Below are 21,420 nucleotides of genomic sequence, written 5' to 3' on the forward strand. Positions count from 1 at the left end.
CAGGAGAAGGTCTGGAGGCTGAACGGCTGAGTTCACTCACACGTCGACAGTCTGAGTCTCTGAATCCCTGAATCTCTGAATCTCGGTTCTGTCGACTGGAAGGAAACAATTAACCCCAAAGACTCACATGCAGGTTCTGTCACTTTACTCTGTTGTAGAAAGTGAAGTGTTAACATGATAAAACTGAATTAAGAGTTTCTCTAGCTTGACCATCTATAAGTACGTGTTAAAATAAAATGAAGTCATATTCTTTCAGCAACTGAAGACATTTCTCCCACATTTAAGACACTGGATAGAATTTGTCAGCAAAACAAACTCAACTACACAAAAACCACTGAACTGATTTTGCACAAAACCTGGACGGACAGGAAGTGGGCGAAGAAAGACCTCGTAAAATGTTAAATGTTTGAATCTTCCATCATTTCTCAGAGAACTTCTCATTTATCTTTATGAAATAAATTAAAAAGCCCCTTTTTAAATTGAAAAACGCAGCCTTCATAATTATATGTAGCAAAACATTTGATAGTGTAGAATGTTTTAAATATTTACTAAATATTTTACCACCATTTACAATACAAAATCTTTAAACATATCTAATGCAGTATCTTTGGTTTCTGGGTCATGTGCATTCCATTGCATCATCTCAGCTCCTTCATTCATCCGTCAGTCAGGGAAGGAAAAAGTTGATACGACACAGAATCAGATTTTTATACACAAACATTTTATTTAGGTTAAATAAAGCAACAACCTAATAAGAACAGAGGTGTGAAACTTGGACTGGGTGTGTACAGCTGATACAGAAGACTAGCGATACACAAAAGCAACAAAAATAATCAAAAGTATTTAAAACATCATCATTGTGACGGCGCTGCGTCCTTCAGCCAAGGATCAACTGACCCCGAACATTCCTCACAGGGAAAATAAAAAAACAATACATAGACTCGACAAAGTTCCTTGTTTCATTTCCCCATATTCCGCATTTTCACTCTTGTTTTTCCAGGATCATTTCAGTGGCAATCAGGACGTGGACTTTCTACTTCAGCCCCCGGGAAAGACCAACATAAAGCTGCTGAATTAAAACCGACTCGGATTTAAACCGAGACGACGATAAAGTTGAGGGGGGAGAGAAAACCAGAGAGCGCATCAATTTGTATTTACAAGACATATTCAAGCTCGTAGCGAACGAAAATGTTCTTCTCGTCGTTGTAGACTTGTGGGTAGTGAGCGATGAGGGCGTCCTGGGAGCCGATGTAGATCGAGTTGTAGATCTTCCAGTAGACGTCTCTCACCTTCCTCGCTGGATGGAACAAACCCTGGAGAAAAATAACAGTAGATTTAATACAAGATAACGTTCACACAACCCAAAGTCACTTCACGGATTCAACACTTCAGTTTACATCACCAAGACATTTAATGTATTCTGAATAATTGTCCTTTCATTTATCAAAACACTTCATTTATCTGGTTCAAGCTTCATCAATGTTGTGATTTGAGGTTTTTCTGTTTTTGGACCATAAGTTTAACAAAACATCTCAGAACAACTTCCTCATTGCTCTGGTAAAGTTTTAGATATTTCAAGGACTGAAAAGATAAATCCCTGATCACACATTGTGACAGAATCCTTATTTAATTGTTTATTTTTGAAACATTATTATAAACCCACCTGTAAGCAGTACTGCAACATGCGGCAGGGACCGATGGCGACCCTCAGCCCCTCCAGGGCGCCCATGACGGCCTGGATCACGTGAGGCGACGTCTCGAACACGTTGGGCCACACGTAGTTGAGGAGGTGGTTCAGCGAGTCTTCGCAGCCAAAACCGTAGACGCCCAGAGACATGTGCTGGACCACAGCGCTCGCCGTCTGCCGGTGGACCAAGTCTCTGCAGGACGACAGAGACACAGAGTCAGGTAACTTTACTGGTAACAAGTGAACTACTCAAAGCTGAACGTTTAGGAACACAGACAAAACTCATGTGGTAAAACAGCGGCAGAGGAAACACAAATCCTTGTTTTCTATCTCACCTGTCCATGAGTGCGTCCTCCAGCAGGGGCGTGACGGCGTAGATGTAGTCCTTGCCCATCTCTCCGATGTACTCGAACAGGAAGGAGAGGGACTTGAGCACGCCGTTCTGCACATTGAGCTCGGGCACGCGGTACTCGTTCATCAGTGCAGGCAGCACGGTGAAGGGAGAACAGGTCTCAGCGACGATGGCGATGGCCACGGTTGTGCAGACTCGGTTCTGACGCTCCTGCACCTTCAGGTTATTGAGCAGAGTCGCCAAGACGTCGTGGGGACTGAGAGGAGACAGGAGGACAAAGATCGGGTTAGGACCAGAGAACCTGAAGAATGACAAATACACATGTTTGGTGTTTTCTGTGGATCCTGACGAGGAGCTGGCCGACTCACCCAATGGCTTTGGCTATGTAACCGAAGGTGTTGACGGTGGCTCTGCGGATGGCCTTCTTGTGAGCCTTCAGCAGCTCCAGCAGCTCAAAACAGATCCTCATCCACTCCCTGGCCGACACGTACTCAGCACCCCTACAAACAGTAAAACACAGATGAGAAGTTTGTCCCACTTTCCACCACATCCCTAAAGATGAGGGTTTATTGTACCGACCTGTCAGCGATCCTGCCCACCAGGTCGATGCAGTTCTCCTGCACCTTCTCGTGCCTGTTCTTCAGGATGGGAGTCAGACGAGGAAGCAGGTCTTTGATTGGTGGAGTCATCTTGTGCATACCTGAGGAGAGAGGGAAACGATTCATTAGCTTATCACCTTCGTTTCCTGAAATCTGAATTTCCTGCAGTGAAAACCAGGGTTGTGTATAAAGTGTGCTGACGTACCAATCACATTCACGATGGCCTTCAGTGCTCCCAGGATGCTGCCCAGCACCTCAGGGTACTCCTCTCCCAGGTACTCGTACAGCACCACACCCAAGTGACCCATCAGCTTCTCCTGCAGTGGCAGAACATGAACAGAAGCATCAGTCTCTGAGTTTAGTTACGAGTTTACGTCTTTGAATCTGTGTCAAGTCTTCACGTCGTACCTCCTGACAGGTCTTCATGACCACGGCCGTGCGGGAGATCAGGTCAGCGGCCTGCTGACGGACTTTGGCCGACTTGTTGTTCAAACGCCACAGCACCGTACCGCAGATCTGAGGAAGGTAGGGCTTCACCCGCTTCCCGAGGGCGTTCACCACGGTGCCGAAGCCGTTCAGCATCACAGAGTCCTGAGGGAAACAGAAGGGAGGAAATGAATAACAGAAAAGATCCTGTCGAGGTAAAGGTCCTGTGGTGGAAGCTCTCGACTCCTCTCACCTCGGTCGTCTGCTCCTGGAAGGCGTACAGGATGCCGTCGATCAGCTGCTCCTCCAGCTTGTGGTCGATGTCAGCAGCACCAAGGTTGCCCATGATCTTTTCAATGGTCTCCATCACCATTTTCCTGTACTGCTCGGCCTCGTCCTTCAGGTCGTCCACGATGCGAGAAATGATTTCTGCTGCTCCCACTTTGTTGGCCAACTCCACCGTGGTGTCCACCAACTGTTGGAAGAGAAAGAGCGTTTGAAAACTTTAATATGAGAATCCTCATGTAATTAAAGCTGTCAAATACTGATGTAAATTCAAGGTGTGACCAGGGACTGAGCGTCTGTGTTTGCTGACCTGTCTGTAGTTACGTCTGTCGAGAGCCATCCTGTGCTGCCAGAAGTGCTTGAAAAACGGAGGCAGGATCTCGGTCTTGATGTAGTTGGCTTCCACACCATCAGTGCCACAACATTGCTTCACCACCTGTCAGACAAGAACACAAGCGGCTGTTAGAGAAGGAGAAGATCAGGGATTTATCCTTTTAAACCAGGTAAAATGAGGACAAAACCAACCAGGACTTCTATGTTTATCTACACACGTATTACTGTAGCAGGTTGTTAAAGTGCTGAAAAGGTATTAAACAAACAGGGGGTTGATCGAATGCAGCTTAGGACCACAGGTCAGATACGTCCGGGTTTGTAAATGTAACCAACGGTTGCAGAGTGAGAACAAAGGAGACATTGACGTCAGCTCTGCTAATTCTCGTGTTGGTGTTATTATAGCGAAGTACTAGCCCTGATGCAGCCACGAGGAGGCTGAACAGGCGAGAATGAATCGCAGGACGTGACCAAACTCAGATATAATATATTCCTTTATTCCGTCTTTACCTTGAGTACAATCTTTTTCATCTCCTCATCAGGGGACTGGAACTCCCTGATCAGGATCAACATCACCTCTCTGGTGTAGTAGTTTGCGTACTCAGCGTCCATCAGTGGGATCAGGTAGCCGATAGCTTTGAGGAAAGCAGCCAGACCCTGGTGACGTAGAGGAAAAGAACTGAATACAAACGTATTTCACTGGATGTAGATGATAATCAATGTGTGTCTGTTGCACTGAAAACAGTTTATAGCTTCACATTTGTTATTATTTTGACTTCTCACCTTTCCTCTGTGCTGTCTGATACCCTTCCAGAGCGGCTTGAGGACGGAGTCGAATGACTCGATACCGTAGGGAGTCGCAGCTTCTGCAAGAGCAGCTATGGCCAGAGCACTGATGGTCCTCACCTTCTGCTGCTCATCCACCAGACCTGTGGACACAGTCAACACCAGTGAGCCCATTTAATCACACACACAGTGATGGTGTTTGGTGAAATGTTATTAACCGTGTCGGCTGGTTTCAAGCACATGTTACCCATTTAATAAATGCATTTGAGAAATGACTAAAATGACGACCTGAACGATATAAAATACATTTTAACCAGCTCTTTAAAAACACATTTGAAGTTCTCATACTATCTGGGATCAATCAAATTTTGTTTGACAAAAAAGTCGTCACTGCAAAACTTAAAAAAAGCTATGAATAACTGAATTTGGTATTTTGAAAATTAAGAATATCCACAAAGACTTGACTGACCGTGTTCGATAATCTCCACCAAGCTGCGGAGGTGGGGCAGGATAGCACAGCCCATGAGAATGGCGATCTGCTGCACGATCTTGATGCCTGTGTGTCGAGCCTGCCAGGACTTCTTGCTTTTACACACAGCTTTGAGGAAGGGCAGCAGAGAGGGGATACCGAGGGCAGAGGCCACCACAGCGAAGGCTCTGGCCGTTGTGTTTCTGACGTACTCGTCCATGTTGTCGATATCCGGACGCATCGTGGAGATCATCGTCGCCAAACCAGCAGCCTGGGACAGAGAGGAGGACACGCGTCAACAATCTGAGACATACATTCAGATGAGGCCAGAGACATGAAGACAAACCAAGAATCCATTCAATGTTAGTGCGGATCTGGATTTCTTTCATATCTATGAACTCAAACACATTTCTGTCACTGATGTGATTGTATCCAACGGGTGCAGGGTGAGAACAGAAGGGAATAAATGTCCGATCTGCTGGTTCTCGTGTTGGAATCAATTTAGCGAAGGACTAGCCCTGATGTGACCACAAACTGGTCATGCAGGCGAGAATATTTCGCAGGACCCAGACAAACAGAATTTATGAATCTTAATGTTACCTTCGCCAGGTTAGAGATGATTTCTCTGCCTTCTACTCTGGCGTAGTAGTCTTCATCAATCAGCAGCGGCTCGATCACCACCAGGATCTGAACACAAGAAGACAGTTAGTTTCTCAGACACAACTCACTTAACTGATCGCACCTCTTGTCAGCGAGCTTACCTTGTGCACGTACGGCCGGACCAGGTCATCCAGCTTGTATAGAATACGGTCAATGACCTTAACCAGCAGATGGCGCTCCTGGTCCTCCAGCGTGGGCGACATGAGCAGCGGCAGGATCTGGTTGAACAGGGGACCCGCTCCGAACTCACGAGCCTTATCGGTGATCTGACGCAGAGCAGCCTGAAAAGAGGAGGAGGGGGTCGGTCAGTCAGACGTTCAGTTGAAACAGGTCTGATGGTTTTTATTTTATGCTGTTACAAGTCTCTGTTGTGCATTTAAGATGAGGAAATTAACAAAGTTGAGATTTAAAAGTAAAAATTAATTTGAGTCAGGAAGTGACCAACCTTTCTCATGGGTGGTGTTCCATTTTTAATTTTCAGCAGCAGCTTCATGATCTTCCTTTCCTTCTGCTCCTCCGGGGTCAGCGTGGACTCGTCCACCTCCACCTAACACAAAGAAACACACAGCGTCAGACATTGAATATCGGACAGGGAACATTTTTTATGTTTATTTTAATTTATGAAGTTTGATGCGCGTGTCTTTGTCTATGCTCACCAGCAATTTGTCGAAGTACTGGATGTCATCAGGTTTGAGGAAGGGGAGGTTTCCTGAGGGCTGGTCATTCATCTGTTTCGTGGTGCGGTCCTCCACCTGCATGTGGAAACCTGTCATGCCTCCAATAGGAGTGGGTGTGGCTGACAGCTTGCGGGCCGGAGTACGAATTGGCACGTAACCTGCTGGAGGAGGCAAGACCTGTGGAAAAGCAAAAATCATCCGTCAGTACTGCCACGACATTTTATATTACAGTAATTTTTAGTTTTTAAATTGGTATGGACCTTGTATCCCTCTGGAAACATGGCATCCAGCTCCTCGTCTGTGAGGGGCCGGTTCCTTTCATCGATTTCCCTCTCCCACCTCCACGCCTGCAGCTGCTCGGGGGTCATGCTCATCATGTGACCTGAAGAAAACAGAAGCGGATACCGACTCAAAAACATGTGACACAACAAAAGGGGCATGACGATCCATGGGAGTAATTCATGATTGACCCTGAATACCAAGACAATAGGACACAATGAAGGTATAATTCAAACCTGGTGTTGGGGTAGCCATGTTCATAGCTGGTGTTCCAATGGGAGTCTTCCCAGGGGTGAGGAGAGGTGTTGAGGATCCCATCTGACTGGCGGGCGTTTCATCCCACCTAGACTTCCTCTTACTGGCCCCTGGGGTTGGAGTCTCGCCCACAGACTCGTCTCCTCTGTCTGTTCGTGGGGTCACAGCCCAGCCGCTCTCATGACCCGGAGTCTCTCTTTCTGTCTTTGGTGTTTCGTCCCAACGGTTTTTACGAACGCTACCGGTGGCTCCACCGTGGCCAGGTGTGGCGTGGCCGGGGGTGTCCCTGCCAGGGGTGGCAGCGCCTGAGGGTGTGTGGCTGGGAGTGGGGTCCCACATACGGGTGCTGGGAGTGGCCCCTGGGGTTTCGCTGCCTTTAGGGCGGCCAGGGGTTTCATCCCATCGGGTGCTTGAGGGTGTGTGCGCGGGGGTGTGTCCTGGAGTCTTCAGGAGACCAAAGCAAAGAAAGATGAGATTAGAAACAGAGTGAAAAAATACACATCATCTAAATAGTCTCATATAACTGGATTCCAGCAGGTTACACAGTAAAGCACTGACGGTAAGGCTCTAAATCAAGCAACAAGCGATTCACCTCAGCACCGGTGTCGGCCTGGTCCCAGCTGGACATCTTTTTGGGTGTAGTATTAGTATTAGGGGTTTGGTCAGCTGTCTGGTCCCAGCGACGCTTGCGCTTTACGGCTGCTGCTGCGGCGGCGGCAGCAGACCCGTTCACAACTTTCAGGTCCCCTGTCTTGGCCTTCTCTGCCATCTGCAGACGAATCTCTCTCTGTTGGTAAAAAGGCACAGACGTCAGGATAATGAAACAGCTGAGCTGCGTCAAAGTACAGGACAGGTTTGCAGTAGGTAAATCAATAAAAGAAACAGCGACAGGATGGTTACCTCCTCTTTGGACAGGTTCTGCTCCAACATGACGTCCACGTACGACCTGACCTGCATCTTGGGATCCGGTGTTTTGCCCCCTGCGCGAAAGAGCAGCAACAAGAACAAAGGAAACTCATCAGTTCACACTCCAGGGACCCGAGTTATTACATCACAGTAAGAACAAACACAGCCAGCTAACCCTGACTCTTAACCAACAGATAAACTATGTTCCACTTTTTTTAAACAGTTGATTCACAAAACAAAGACCTACTGAATTACATACAAATATACATTTGCCTTTCTAAAATACAGTCATATCATTCTAATGAAAAACAAGCAGATACATAGAGAGAAGAGCTGTGGTTGTGGTGTTTTCTTTAAGTGGATTAAGAAGTTATAGCCATCACTGATGCAGGGGTCCTGGGCTGTGCTCTTCAGAATACGTACACTTTCAGTGCCAAGGGTCCTTCTGCAGTCAGACTTCAACCGGCAGAAAAGAAGCCTAGAAAATGTCTCTTTACCATTAGTAACACTTTGGAAAAGGGTTTGAACTCACACACAACAGAATACCACCTTTGTTGCATTGATTTATGGCACTCAAAAAAGCAAAGCATCTTCTTGGGGCATAACCTCAAAACTAGAAACTTTATGTGAGACCCTGTGGTCCAGATAATAGCAGCTAAAATTGAAGTGAGGTTACACCTTGGAATGAAACTACCACAGTACTATCAAAAATAGAAGAATCTACTTTTGCATTTATGTAAAAATGAGAAAACAATAAATCAAGCCCACATGTCGTGTGACAGGCTGTTGTCAGTGACTCAGAGTGGCACTGACTCATCACACATTTAGATGTGGACTTCTTTCTCAGGACAAACTGATCAAATCAAAAGGCAGAGATAATCCTTCAAATATTTGGGCAGCAATTTTCTACTGTGAATGCATGGGATAGATAAACTTCATAATTTTTGGATGTTGATGCGCCAAATTGAAAAACTAAAGAGTCTCTCTGGGTAGAGGTTTGTTGTGGCTGGGCTGCATCTGATTCCCCTCAAAGGCCCCAAACAAGCAGCCAGTGGACCCTGACCAATCTGACAAGTTCACAGCTCTCTGTGTTCCCCATAACCTACACAGGAGGAGTTGCTGCACCCTTAACAGAGTGCAGTACAGGACTGGCAAAGCAGTACTGCTGTAGGAGAGAAATTAAGGACAGTTAGTATGGGCCTGTGGAATTGTGGTACACAATTTTTCTTGATAACATATTTCTATTTTACAGAGAGAGTTGTAAAATAAAAATATATTTACATGACAACTTTGTACAAAGAGCTCTCTCTACATGCAGGCTTCAGATGAGCCCTACCTATGAACCTGGGACTCTCAGGCCATTTAAGCTCATACTGTCAGCCGAAGCAAAGAATTAATGATAATGGAAATAAAGATAAAACTAGCTGACTTATAAGTATTTGTTTTACACAATACTGAAAATCTAGCATGTTCTTACTCCATTTTAAGGAATATATTACATTTAGCTAGGTCTTGAATTTAGGATTCCAATTCTGGAAGAAAAGCTGACAACTCTTGATAAGCAGTGTCCTGTTACCGCAAGAGACGCAACTTATAGCCCAGACAAAGGCACTGGGAGGAAAATGAGATCAGATTTGTCTTTATACAACTGACTCTGGACTGACTATGCCTATTTCTCTTGTCGGTCAGCTCGGTCTAACCCTCAAACTTCCTCCTCCTGCACAGCTTCCCATTGCTGACGCTAACATGGGATTGTTAACCCTTCGACTCACACACAACCTATCTGCGACCCATGTGCGTTAGGAAAAATTGCCCTGTTGAAAAACATTGAGCACCTAACCACCTCTCCCACTGAACAGCATGGTAACCCTACAGTAGGTTTTGCTTTATTCTACTGAACACACCGGGGTAGAACTTGTATTTTGAACAAACGGACGACAACAATTTTCCCCCCAAACGAAAATATTGACGACAAACTACGAGACCATGCGGACATTTCTTGCTAAGTTGCAAGTTGATGCATATGAAGATCATATATTAGGAAGAAAAGGTAAAATGACAACCAAAAAAGAATTCCCTGTGCCACACAGGATTGACCACAGGGAAGGCATTGAGTCTGGGAAGCAAGTTATTGCACTGTGGTTCGAAGGGTTGAACAGCAAAACTAGAGTGTAAAACCATTGGTAATCATGGGGGCACACAAAAAGTCAACCATGAAAAGGGGACAACACGGGGAATGATTAATGAAAACAATAAAATAGCTAAATTTACCGTCTGCAAAAGGGTCAAGACGCTCCGGAGAGATGATCATCTGTCGGCGCCGGGCTTTGTACTCATCCTCACGCTCTGCGATCTTTTGTGGACGATGCTCTGCGAACGGGTCGTACTGCGAAACGAAGTTAGGAGACAGAGTAGAGTTTAGTTTCATAAGATTTTTCTAAAATTGCCTTAACTGGGTGAAATAAATCAATATTCGAGATACATCCAATAAACACATACTTGCTCGTCTGACTGAGGAATGGCATTGAGTATTGCCACAGGTGCATGGTACCCTGGCTTCTTCTGTCCCAACAAGCTTGTTGATGTGTCCTCTTCATCATCCTGAGGAAAGAAAGAGAAAAGGAGTCTAGTCAAATCTCACCAAAACGGCAAGACTCTCCTAGCTCACATGCAACAGACACAGGGGAGCAATCAAGCCCCAGGAAACAAGTGGAACTACAACAGAGCTTATATAACAATGTAATACCACTTTTCTGCTGAGAGACTCACGGACTTGGTCACATTATTAAAAAAGTGCAAAATGCGCAAGTGACTGTCGCAATTCTGACAAACTACTATCAAACTATAGCAGCAGCTTTAAAGCATTAGCACAAGGGAATGTATCACTGCTCTGGGTAAGGAAACACTTACATCCTCCTGTTCATTGGCAGCGATGGAAGTGACGTATCCATCGAAGCGACTGTCCTCGCCTCCATAGATCTCCTGGTCAAAGAAGCCAGTGGAAACAAGGCCTACTCCCTTCTCTCCTTCCTCCAGCAGGGTGGCCTTCATCCCCTGGATCTCCAGGATCTGGGCCTCGATATCTAAAAAGGAAAATGGACACAAAAAAGTGAGAAACTATTCAATTACCAAAACCATTCCCTGTGGAAAAACGGGTACGGGGAACATAACACAACGGGGCATTTTACAGGAAATGAGAAATCGAGCAAACACGCATTTGAATTGAGGGGGAAATGTGTGAATCATTTTCTATAGATCTTCCTCCTCAGATAAATGAAACAGTCAGAAACTGTTAATTAGAGAAAGGCATGTTTGTTTTCTACAGTTGTTCAACCAACTGTCCAACGGCAGCTGCCGCTTCCTTCCATGTTAGTGACTTTTGCCATATGTTGCACCACAAGGAGAAGCCGTAACATCCGAGTGTGGGTTTGTTTTTAAATCACTTGAATGCACTTTGGTGCTTCTCATCCAGACTTTGTACCGTTTGACATGATTCTCGCACAGATGGTGGAAGAGGTTGTTTGTGTTCCGGTCTGTTGGGAGAAACCCTTCGCTGGTTTCCTTGGCTGATCAGAGTCCTTCTGGATTAATTATTGTTAAACATCACTGAGGCTTGAATACATCTTTCACCTTTGGAACATATAAGACATCAAATGAATCTATGACTGACACTATGGAGATATAACAGCCTCGTGTTGTAAGTAATCAAACTGTGACGCCACGGTCACACCAAGTGACCAACACACAAGATTCGAGGCAGATTTAATTTGCATCTTGTTAAAATGACCCTGATCGAATTTGCTCCAGGAGGAGTTCGTTAAAATACACAATGTGTAAAATGGAGACGATTCCAAGTTGAACAACATCACCGTGGAGAGTGTAAAACAATCTAAAGCATATTTAATGAACCCTATGTTTCATTAATGACATCATAGAAAGGTTGCCCTCGTATAGACGAGATGGATTATGGATAGATTGTATAAAACTCGCATCCTGGTCTACGTCGACCAAACGAAACTAAATCATTGACCAGTTCCCGGTTTGTGAAACAAGGGACGCGGCTGCTAGCTGTAGCTCCGTGTGTACGTGTGGGGGACGTCGTGGTGCTAATCTAGGTTAATGAAATTCCATCAAACTGTGTGAAATGTGATTCATCAAACGTTGGATGTGCAGTAGAATATGCGTTTGATAATATTAACATTAGTTAGAAGTCAGATATTCTCCATTTTAGCGATAAAGACGTTAAGCCGTTGTAGAGGGGGAGCTAAAGGCTGCTAACAAGCTAGCACCCAGCGCCATTATCTCAGGGTCCGCGTTGTGTCGCATCACGGCCCGAAGATTATCACGTTAAAACACAACATGTGCTCCCGCTAGCTACAGGTTCAGACACCGGAACGTGAACAGGAACAGTTCGTGATTCATCCCTGAGGGAAAACTTCTGCAAAAAGATGCTGTTTGTGTTTAATTCTTTAAGGAAATTTACCTTCGTGGGTTTTGGCGATCTTCGCCATTTTGGTGGTGGATGATGGAGCCCACGACCGGAAGTGTGTCCCTTCTTCTTCTCAGTCTTCCTCTTCTTCTGGGCTTTATTGGCGGTTGACGATTTGGCGCATTACTGCCACCAGCCGGTATGGAGTGTCTTATATTTATATTAAAAAACCTGTATTACCTATTATACCTTCAATAATATGTATTTATCTGAGAAAATCATTTACTATTCGATTACACAGTTTGTAGGATATCTCTTAAATCAAAAGATACTTTAATCTCGCCATGGTTTACAATTAGCTGCTTTATCTGTCCTCTATCCACATGTGTTCATCTGTATTTCAGTCCTTCTACGGAATTTTTTGATTTACAGAAATAAAACTAAAAATATACTCATACTCCCTGCTCTGATAGGTTCACACTGAAAATGACACGGTGGAAAGAATGAGAGTAGTGCAAATCGAAATATTGCAAAAATGGATTATGAAGAGCACAAATACTTCACGTCTAGTGTTGTAATCCACAGGATGTAGTAAATAGCAGTTAAAGTGCGCAGCAGTTGTAGTATAAAATAAGTATTTACAAAAAAGGAAAAATATGAAATTACTAAAAAAAGTATAGTATAGTACAGTACGTAATGGTTTAGTTAAGTCTAGTCAGGAAGAGTATATTATAGTACAGTAAAATACAGTAAAGCATAGTTGTGAGTACATATATAGTGAATCTTATTTTAGGTGAAGTATCCCTTTAATGGATCTTGTTTATAATACAGTATAGTACAGTATAATTTAGCGTAGTATAGTACAGTATGGTATGGTCTAGTTTAGTATATTACAGCATAGTATTATAGTATAGTATAGTATAGTATAGTATAAAATGGTATAGAATAGTATATAGTACAGTACAGTGAACTATCCCTTTAAACAGCTGCAACCTGAGCCAACATCTCGTGACATTCCCGCGCGTCCTCGTGCATGAACGCGCATAGCACTGACGTCAACAGCTGCCTCTATGACGGAGGGCAGAACCGACCAATAGGGAACGCTTAGTGAGGATGCATTATCCAATGGGAGGCCGAGATCGGGGCGGGTACGTGAGAGTGGGCGGGTCTAGGTGACCAAGGAGCTGCTGTCAGGAGAGAGAAGAAGAAGAAGAAGAGGAGGAAGAAGAGGAAGATGGCGAGAGGAGGCCTGAGGAGAGTCGCTCAGTGTCTGAGACAGTCCGTCAGCCGAGACGTTCAGAGCAGGAACCACGTCAGGTAAAGATCTAAACTCTCCACTGATCCGGGTTCTGCCAGGAAAGTGTCAGAAGGTTCGAATCCCATCAGAACTGCTCGAGCTGAAGTCGATGGAAACTTCAGAAGTTCGAGTTTTATTCAGGATAAGAACCAAAACAAGCTGGTGACATGTTCACGTGACACCAATTCACATGCTAGCGCTTTAAAAAAAAACACCTAATTCAACTGTTAGAACTTTTAAACAAGGCTTCACGGGAGAAGTTATAAAAGCGGATAAAAACTTTAAACGAGTGGTGCAATGCTTTATTATTAATGTGTTTATCCACAGCTGTTTGTCCAGATACTGAGAGAGAACGTGGTTGAACTCTGAGTACATTCACTTTCAGTTGATCAGCTCCTCCTCCACCTGGTTGTGTTCTCTGTTTTTATATTACACACAGATGGGTGTCAGTTCCACGCCTCGTTGAAATAAACACGTAACTTAACACGAGCTAACACTTAAAACCCACTGTATCTCACGGTGATAAACAGTTCATCTGCTTTCTATAAAAGTTTCACAACAAACTTGTAACTAAAAGTGTTTCTGAAGTCTGTTGTGTTCACAGATAACTAATAATGAGCTGTAATAACATAAAAAAAACAGAGGTAATTAATGTTAATCAATACTGTAAATGATACTGTTCATAAGTGGTGGAATGCAGCTAACCACCTTCATTGAAGTACAACTTCCAGGGTCTTTTTAAAGTGTTTATCAACAGCTATTACTCCTGATGGGGTCACTCGTGATTGGATAACAAGATAATGAAAAATAATGTGGTTAAAAATGAGCTGTAATAATATGAATGCAGTCAGTGTGCAGTTTATTAGGTACAGCTACACCTTGATTCAAGTCCATGACCATGCACCCAGTGCTGCTGTTGAATTACAGTCGAACCATCATAATTTGTTAATATTTCACAAAGCTTTTGAATCCATTAAGAGCTGTTTCCTCTGCATGGTGTTTTGGCGTCTGAGGATTGACATCCTGCAGAGGAAGTGGCTCTTACATTCCAGCTCACAGGGGAAAGTTAGACCATTCTGCTGGTTCTCTCCCGAGGGGGAACACCACTGAAGTCCCAGTTCACCTCTGGCACAATGTTCAGAAGGTGGCACATTGCCTGTAGGTGTTTCTCAGGGAAAAGGGAGATGGTCTGCACGGGGGGTTGAAAGAGTTTCCTCATGAAACTTGTCTGAGCTTGTAACATTCAGATTGAGATGCCCTTTGTGTCACATGCTGGCTCTGCCCTGCGTCTGTATCGTGTTGGGGTCAGACCTCGTGCACACTGTCCTCTGAAGGAGGATTTCTCAACCGTACTGTAACTACACACCAGAGAGGGCTGGCCAGTTTTAGGTCCCTGCCATGTGTCAGCTGTCTCACATGTCAGGTTGTAGTGAATTTATTTTCTTTGAGGAGTTCTGCAGACCTGTGATGGAACAGGAATTCAAATGACCACATTATGACAAGCACACCATCGGTTTCATGTAGAACACAAAGGATTTAACGGTTTGACCATGATTTGAGCTTTTAACAGACTCTTGTATCTGTGTTTATGACATGCACAACATAAATACTTATTTTACAGAATAAACAATGCAGAAAATATGTATTTATGTTCACATTTGACCCCAAAAAGTGTTTTCTTTCCTATTCCTCGTTGTTTAAAACGTTTATGGCTAAACACAAAAATATCCAGCCTCAATTATATTTCTGTAACATAAGGGTTCGATAATGACTTCTAAGAAATCAGTGGCCGTTCTATCCCCCCCCCCCCCCGATCATATCAGATGAACCGGTGATATAACGCGGTGACACTGTGTGCTTCCAACCCGTCGGCTGCCAGGGACACTGTGGGTCACAGGTGTCGTGGGTCACAGCCAGAACTCAGCAGGATGCTTCTGTCACGAGCAGCGTGACTCGAGCTGGTTCATGAACTTCAGTGACCCGACCCGGATTAACGAGTCCTTCCATTCATGGTGTCAGGGAGGAACTGACTCAGGATTGGTCTAATAGTCAATTAGTCGATTGTCCGGCCAGGTGCTCCAGTAAAGTGATGATTTGTCGTCCAGGACTCAGTTTGTCAGGACCTTAGTAAAAGAGATTCTCAGTGTTTCATGTGGTTGTGATACAGTGAAGTCATTATTATCAATAATCTAAATCTGAAGCTTCTCCCTCAGGCCGAACAGAGGCCCACACATATAGAAGTGAAGGCAGACAGGAAGTCACACAGGGCAGAGTGAGACCAGGTGGTTTGAGACCCAGTCTGAATTTATTAAAGATCTTCTGTCTCCAGTGATCGGTGTAAATGTCCCCGACCTTGTTCTGTTCTCGTTTCCTGACCTTTCATGTTCTCCTGTTTTATATAAATCACAAAAGCTGGAGAAGTGTTGTATGTATAAACTGTATCGTGTGTCAGATCCCTTCAGCACCAGTTTCCTGACCCTGTTGGTTTGTGTTGGGACCAGGTATCTGTCGTCATGTGGGATCCTGATGACTCGGGTGCCTCCCCTCCTGAGTGCGGCCCAGTCGGGGCGTGGCGTCGTGTTGCCGGCCCGCAGCTTCTTCAACCTGGCCGACTCCTTCTCCAAGAAGAAGGAGTACTCCGAGAGACGCATCATCGGGTGAGTCTGGTTTCAGTTAGACTCGGTGTTGGTGTCCGTACTCAGAGTTCTGACCACAACTCGTCACTGGAGACACATTCTGCTGCGGCTTGTGAAGAGCTTTCCACTCGTGGTCACATCTCCTGGGACGGATTTTCACACCAGGTCTGACATTGACCCGACAGGACTTTTGTCATGTGGTCTCAGACGGTTGTTTTTTTAGATTTGTTCTCTGATATATCATCTGTGGCTGTGGATCAGGAAATTGATCTGGTGGAGCTGCGGGTTTACTGACCACAAGTCAGGTGGTTTGATCCCTGGCTCCTCCAGACCACATGGGCACTGAACCTTAAATTACACCTGTGTGTGAATGTCGTGGGATTGAGAACCAAGATGGTTCTCTGTAAGCAGGACGTTGTGTTGTCTTACTGTGACTCTGCGACTCAGAGAACTCACTCTGACGTGTAACCTTAACGCTTGATGGTGACGGTGGGCATGCCTGATGCTTCCCACTGGCACCATTGATATAGCAGCAACAACAACAACAACACGCCCACCATCAGCAACCAATCAGACATTGTCATCTTTCCTGCTCCCTCATTCAAAGGGAACCGCCTCACACTTATACACACGTACATGTTCGGGCTTTGTTATTATCCACACAGTGTCTTGCTGCAACATTTGCATATTACTGAAGGAAAGATCAATAGTAAAAATAATTTAAATCTACTTTTGCACAAAGCGAAGGCGTCTATCGACTCATTCCATGAATCTCTGTCTGAGGAGCTCATATTTCATCATCTCATTACCTTCACACTTGGCACATGTATTGTTAAGGGTCCAAGGAAAGGCGGTATCGGATTTGGTGCCATTTATGATATATAATAATAATAATAATGTACTTTCAATAAACAGGCGCAAGCTTTCATTAGAGGCAGTTTAAAAAAAAAAGAAACCAGCATTCCCAGCAGCACATTCCAAACAGGCAGGTTTACAATGGGCTCTGCACCAGTACAGATAATTCAAATCTATTTTTGCATAGAACAAGGGCGGAGGATTCTGTTCCTCATCGTTACACTAATCCTTCAAAGAGCAGTTTGAACAGAAGGAGTCATTATATTGAGCCTAAACCATTCACACCGGATTATTGTGAACTTTGCTTGTAACAATAAAAACTGTTTATTGACGACTCATAATCACAAAATAACACAAACTAAAATCCACCAGCTGAGACCTGACGTGTGTGTCTCTGTGTGACGCACTGAGTGTCCTCCTCTGTTCCATAGAGAGGTCATAATCACTAAATCTGCTTGTATAAATAGACGTGAGCTATTTCCCCTCAACTGGACTGATGCACTTACACAACACCAGTCGTATGATCCGTCTCTCAATCACTACATCTTGTCTTCCTTTAGTTTCTCCTCTCTTTCTGCTCCCTCCCTCTCTTTCCGTCTGTTTGTTTCTGACCCAGTTGAACACTTCACCGAGTCGTGTCAGTCTGGTTTGGTGTTATGTCACAGGCGCTGACCTTCCTCTGCCTCCTGACGTGCAGCTCTGCATGTTGGTATTTGCAAACTGGAGCTGACGACTCGTTCCTCTCGTCCTTCACTCCTCAGGTATTCCATGCAGGAGATATATGAAGTGGTGGCCGGCGTGGAAAACTACCGCCTCTTTGTTCCCTGGTGTAAGAAGTCTGACGTGGTGTTTCGGCGATCCGGTTTCTGCAAGGCCAAACTCAGCGTGGGCTTTCCTCCTGTGGTGGAGAACTACAACTCTCTTGTGACTACAGTGCGCCCCCACCTGGTCAAGGTAGGGTACTGCCTCCCAGCCCACGTCAGCTTAACGATCCTGAACTTATCTCTCTTCTTGTTGAGGCCTGTTCTGATTCGGTGATCAAAGTCAGATTCACCAAACACTTGGACTAACGTTCTGGTTCTTGAATGTGTTTTTGTTTCCTGTCAGGCGTCCTGTTCAGACGGGAAACTCTTCAACCACCTGGAGACGGTTTGGCGCTTCAGCCCTGGACTCCCGGGTTACCCTCGCACCTGCACCGTGGACTTTGGTGTAAGTAGAAGCTCGAGCTGCAGAAGTCAAACCTGAAAACAGATTTATGAGAGGTTAATCAAGACTTTTAACATTTCTCAATTTTTTATTAATATTAGAAGAATAAAGAAGATCTAAGATTCTTTCATGCTGAGTCGCTCGTGCTTTTGGAGCCAGAATCGTTTTAAGTTGAGAATTAATCAGAATCAGAATGAACAGTTAGTCAAAGAGTCCTCGCAAGAGAGGGAGAGGTTGTGGTTTGACCTTTTCTCTGTAGCTGCTTTCAGATATTTACTAAACTCCACATAATCTCCTGAAATGATCACGAGGGGCTTTATGTTAGAACCCAAACGTCTGAGTCAGAGGCTCTAGACATTCTCCAGAGATTCTCCTGCCAGCTCCCAAGTAAAAACTCTGGATAATGTCAGAGTGAGCCATCAGCGGGAGATAATCTGGAGGATTGGCTTTGAGCGAGGGGGCGTGTTTGTTATGTTTCCAACACGAGGCAGGCGCAAAACTAAACAAAACAAATATAATACAAATATCTCAGGATGAAAAAGAGGAGAAGACATGAAGATGTAAACTTGAAAAGTCAACGAGCTTTGAAAGCTTTTAATAATAAAATAATAATAATAAAGCTGAGTTCGGTGTCGATGTGCTGTGAAGAAAAACATGTGATATCCACAGAGGAATTTATTTGTCCTGCCTGTGTTAATATGTGAAAGACAAACTCTGGAGAAACTCTGGATCCCTTTGTCCAGACAGTCTCTGGAGTTCATGTCTGCAGACGGCTCTTGTTTGTCCTCATCTGTGATCCTGTGTCGGTTCTTCCTCGTGCCAGAGTTGGCGTGTGTGCAGCTGCAGGTGTTGTGTTTCTGTGTCGACCCTCTGATGTGTGTACAGTGTGAAATTCAGCTGCTAACTTTATCCTGTCCGCTGCTTCCCTCAGATCTCCTTCGAGTTCCGTTCCCTCATCCACTCTCAGCTCGCTCACGTCTTCTTCGACCAGGTGGTGAAGCAGATGGTGTCTGCGTTCGAGCTCCGCGCCTCCAAGGTATACGGCGCCGAGACGCCCATCCCCCGCGAGCTCATGTTCCACGAGGTTCACCACACGTAGCGCCGCCCCCGAAAGGCAAACACAGATATCTGATGCCAACGCCACAGAGGATGAGGGAGGAGGAGGTGCTAGTGAAAGTTGCAGTGCCTTTCTCACAGCTACAACCAAGTTCATTCCCAACTGTTTCATATCTGATAAGTGACACGGACCCGGCTCCGAGCTTTCACCTTCAGGCTCAACACTTCATTCAGTGGTTTCCACCGTCTGAGAAGAATCTGAGTTCTCAGGTTGTGAGCGTGAAGGTGAAACCACAGCAGCTCTGTCATCACATCTGGAAACACCAGTCATTCACTTCACAGCTCTGACTGACTGGTTTACCTGAGCTACAGCTGCAGGAGTCTTTCATCTCAAAGCTGCTGCATCAGTTCATCTTCTGAAATAATGTTTCACCACATTAGAGACAAATCGATTTGTAATTGAAAGATTTAGAAGTTGCACATTTCCCACAGTTTTATCGAGAATCAATATGTCAGACAATTATTCTGCAACTGTTTTAATAATTGATTTAATTCATGTCGAACATATTTCTGGTTCCAGCTTGATTTTCTTTCTCAGATATGAGATTAAACTGAATATTTTAAGCTTTTAGACCTGTGGGAAGCTAGAATGGACCTGTGTCAATATTTTCCGATATTTTAATGGATAAATTGAGAAAACTCATTTACAGATAATGGAAGTAATCCTTCCTTTAACTGTGGTGATTCTGTGGTTACAGCCGTGCAACTCGTTACGACACATTCACAAACCTTTCATTCAGATTCCAGATCACATGGGTCCTCATGTCTGGATCATGTGACCGTCAGGGGTCGTCCTACAGGAGGAAGGTCAAAGGTTAAAGTCTTCTGATGATGTGATGACACAAGCAGCAGCTCTAGTTGGTATATACTATAGTTTCAAAATAAAAGACCATCATGTCACGTTATCAAGGTATAAAAACAACTGACAGGGCCCAAGTCTGGTTTAACCACCACAGACAATCACATGATGAGAATATGTAGTAAGAATAAAGAGCATAAAACAGGTGAGACACAGTCACTGGACATTTTGTTTAAAGAGGACGAGCAGGAGGACGTGTACACGAAGGAAACCGATCTGCTCACTATCAGAATCACAAACCCGCTCTGGGAGCTGAACTTTTATTTAGAGGGTTGCTTATTTTTCTCGATATTATGCTCGTGTTATTGATAAGAGAGCGATGCTGGACGTGAGAGCTGCTGAATCATACAGCAGAGGGTGTTTTATTTCTTCTTCAGTGTGCAATATGAGCTGTGTGTTATTTTAAATGCAGCTACGCAAACATGTTAAACCAACTGTCGATGTAAAGGACCCGAAACCGTCCGACGACACAGAGACACCGGCCTGGATTTATTAATAACATCAAGATAAGATGTTGATTTCTGAACGTGAACAACGAGTCACATTAGACTAGTGATTGATCACATGACATGATCACATGACATGATCACAGCCTGTCAGAGATACATCCTAAAATATACTTTTTCACGTCTAATATAAACATTCATGAGGACAATTTACAACGACAATGCAAAAATTCAAATACAATTAAAACACTTAAATGACTCTATTCTTAACGATACTATTATTATCAACAATAATAATAATAACAGAAAACAGAGGCTGTTATTGAGCTCCCGACATCGAGGGTCTTCTCTAAACTCTTCTGGAGACACACTAAGTTAAAAATAATTTATTTTTTATTTTTAACATTAAGGATTAGAAGCAGGTTGAAGAGAGGTTTAACAGATCCAGGTCGGACGTGGTTTCACTGAGGTCACCTGCCCTGAACCCACGTCTCTCACAGACTGGCAGCATATTTATCTCTATTTTTAAACAATATACTTGTATTTATTACTTAAGTTTAAAGTGTAAATATTGGTATTGATAACAGACGTATATAAACACTGCTTTTAAAGGGACTTGGTTTGTGTGTGTTTCGGGGGAAAGTTGAATGTTAAGAGACTTCAGACAGATTTACCAGCTGCATGATTTATAAAGTATTTTTTCTAAAAAAGAAAAACCCTGACTGACGTGTATTTTGTTTGTGCGTGTGTTTGTTGGAGGGGGGGGGGGGGGGGGGGCTGTAGTCTAAATAAGAGTCACCTCCTCTGGCTTGACAGAAATAGTTTGAGCATGTGAGTGGTAAGAATAGACGTAATGGACGGTTTG

General features: G+C 44.3%; 2 protein-coding genes across 9 annotated transcripts; one reads left to right on the top strand and one right to left on the bottom strand.

Moving 5' to 3' along the window:
* Positions 1-699: 699 nt before the first annotated feature.
* Positions 700-12,350, bottom strand: sf3b1 (splicing factor 3b, subunit 1). 8 transcript variants are annotated; one of them, XM_053440024.1, is made up of 24 exons: positions 12,195-12,350; positions 10,622-10,794; positions 10,211-10,312; positions 9,983-10,097; positions 7,706-7,785; positions 7,398-7,592; positions 6,787-7,249; positions 6,532-6,653; positions 6,251-6,448; positions 6,040-6,141; positions 5,696-5,875; positions 5,535-5,621; positions 4,935-5,205; positions 4,463-4,608; positions 4,190-4,336; positions 3,660-3,785; positions 3,318-3,539; positions 3,047-3,229; positions 2,844-2,955; positions 2,619-2,739; positions 2,408-2,539; positions 2,023-2,295; positions 1,664-1,880; positions 700-1,313 (listed from the first exon to the last, which is right to left on the bottom strand). In XM_053440024.1, exons 1-24 carry the CDS (start codon positions 12,220-12,222, stop codon positions 1,155-1,157), a joined length of 3,954 nt encoding a protein of 1,317 aa, XP_053295999.1. In that variant the 5' UTR covers positions 12,223-12,350; the 3' UTR covers positions 700-1,154. The 8 variants fall into 8 exon arrangements, 6 of the variants coding, with proteins under 6 accessions (XP_053295999.1, XP_053296001.1, XP_053296000.1 ...); XM_053440026.1 differs by lacking the exons at positions 10,211-10,312; positions 10,622-10,794; positions 12,195-12,350 and adding an exon at positions 8,135-8,189 and having other exon boundaries at positions 9,983-10,068; XM_053440025.1 differs by lacking the exons at positions 9,983-10,097; positions 10,211-10,312; positions 10,622-10,794; positions 12,195-12,350 and adding exons at positions 8,135-8,189; positions 8,818-9,869.
* A 947-nt stretch (positions 12,351-13,297) lies between these two features.
* coq10b (coenzyme Q10B) lies at positions 13,298-19,524 on the top strand. Its single transcript, XM_053440039.1, has 5 exons — positions 13,298-13,457; positions 15,939-16,094; positions 17,690-17,882; positions 18,036-18,137; positions 19,066-19,524. The coding sequence occupies exons 1-5, from the start codon at positions 13,375-13,377 to the stop codon at positions 19,231-19,233; spliced, it is 702 nt and encodes a 233-aa protein (XP_053296014.1). The 5' UTR covers positions 13,298-13,374; the 3' UTR covers positions 19,234-19,524.
* The last annotated feature ends 1,896 nt before the right edge of the window (positions 19,525-21,420 follow it).

The sequence above is a fragment of the Pleuronectes platessa genome, chromosome 14 (genome assembly GCF_947347685.1).
Source record: "Pleuronectes platessa chromosome 14, fPlePla1.1, whole genome shotgun sequence".
NCBI classification, from domain to species: Eukaryota; Metazoa; Chordata; class Actinopteri; order Pleuronectiformes; family Pleuronectidae; genus Pleuronectes; species Pleuronectes platessa.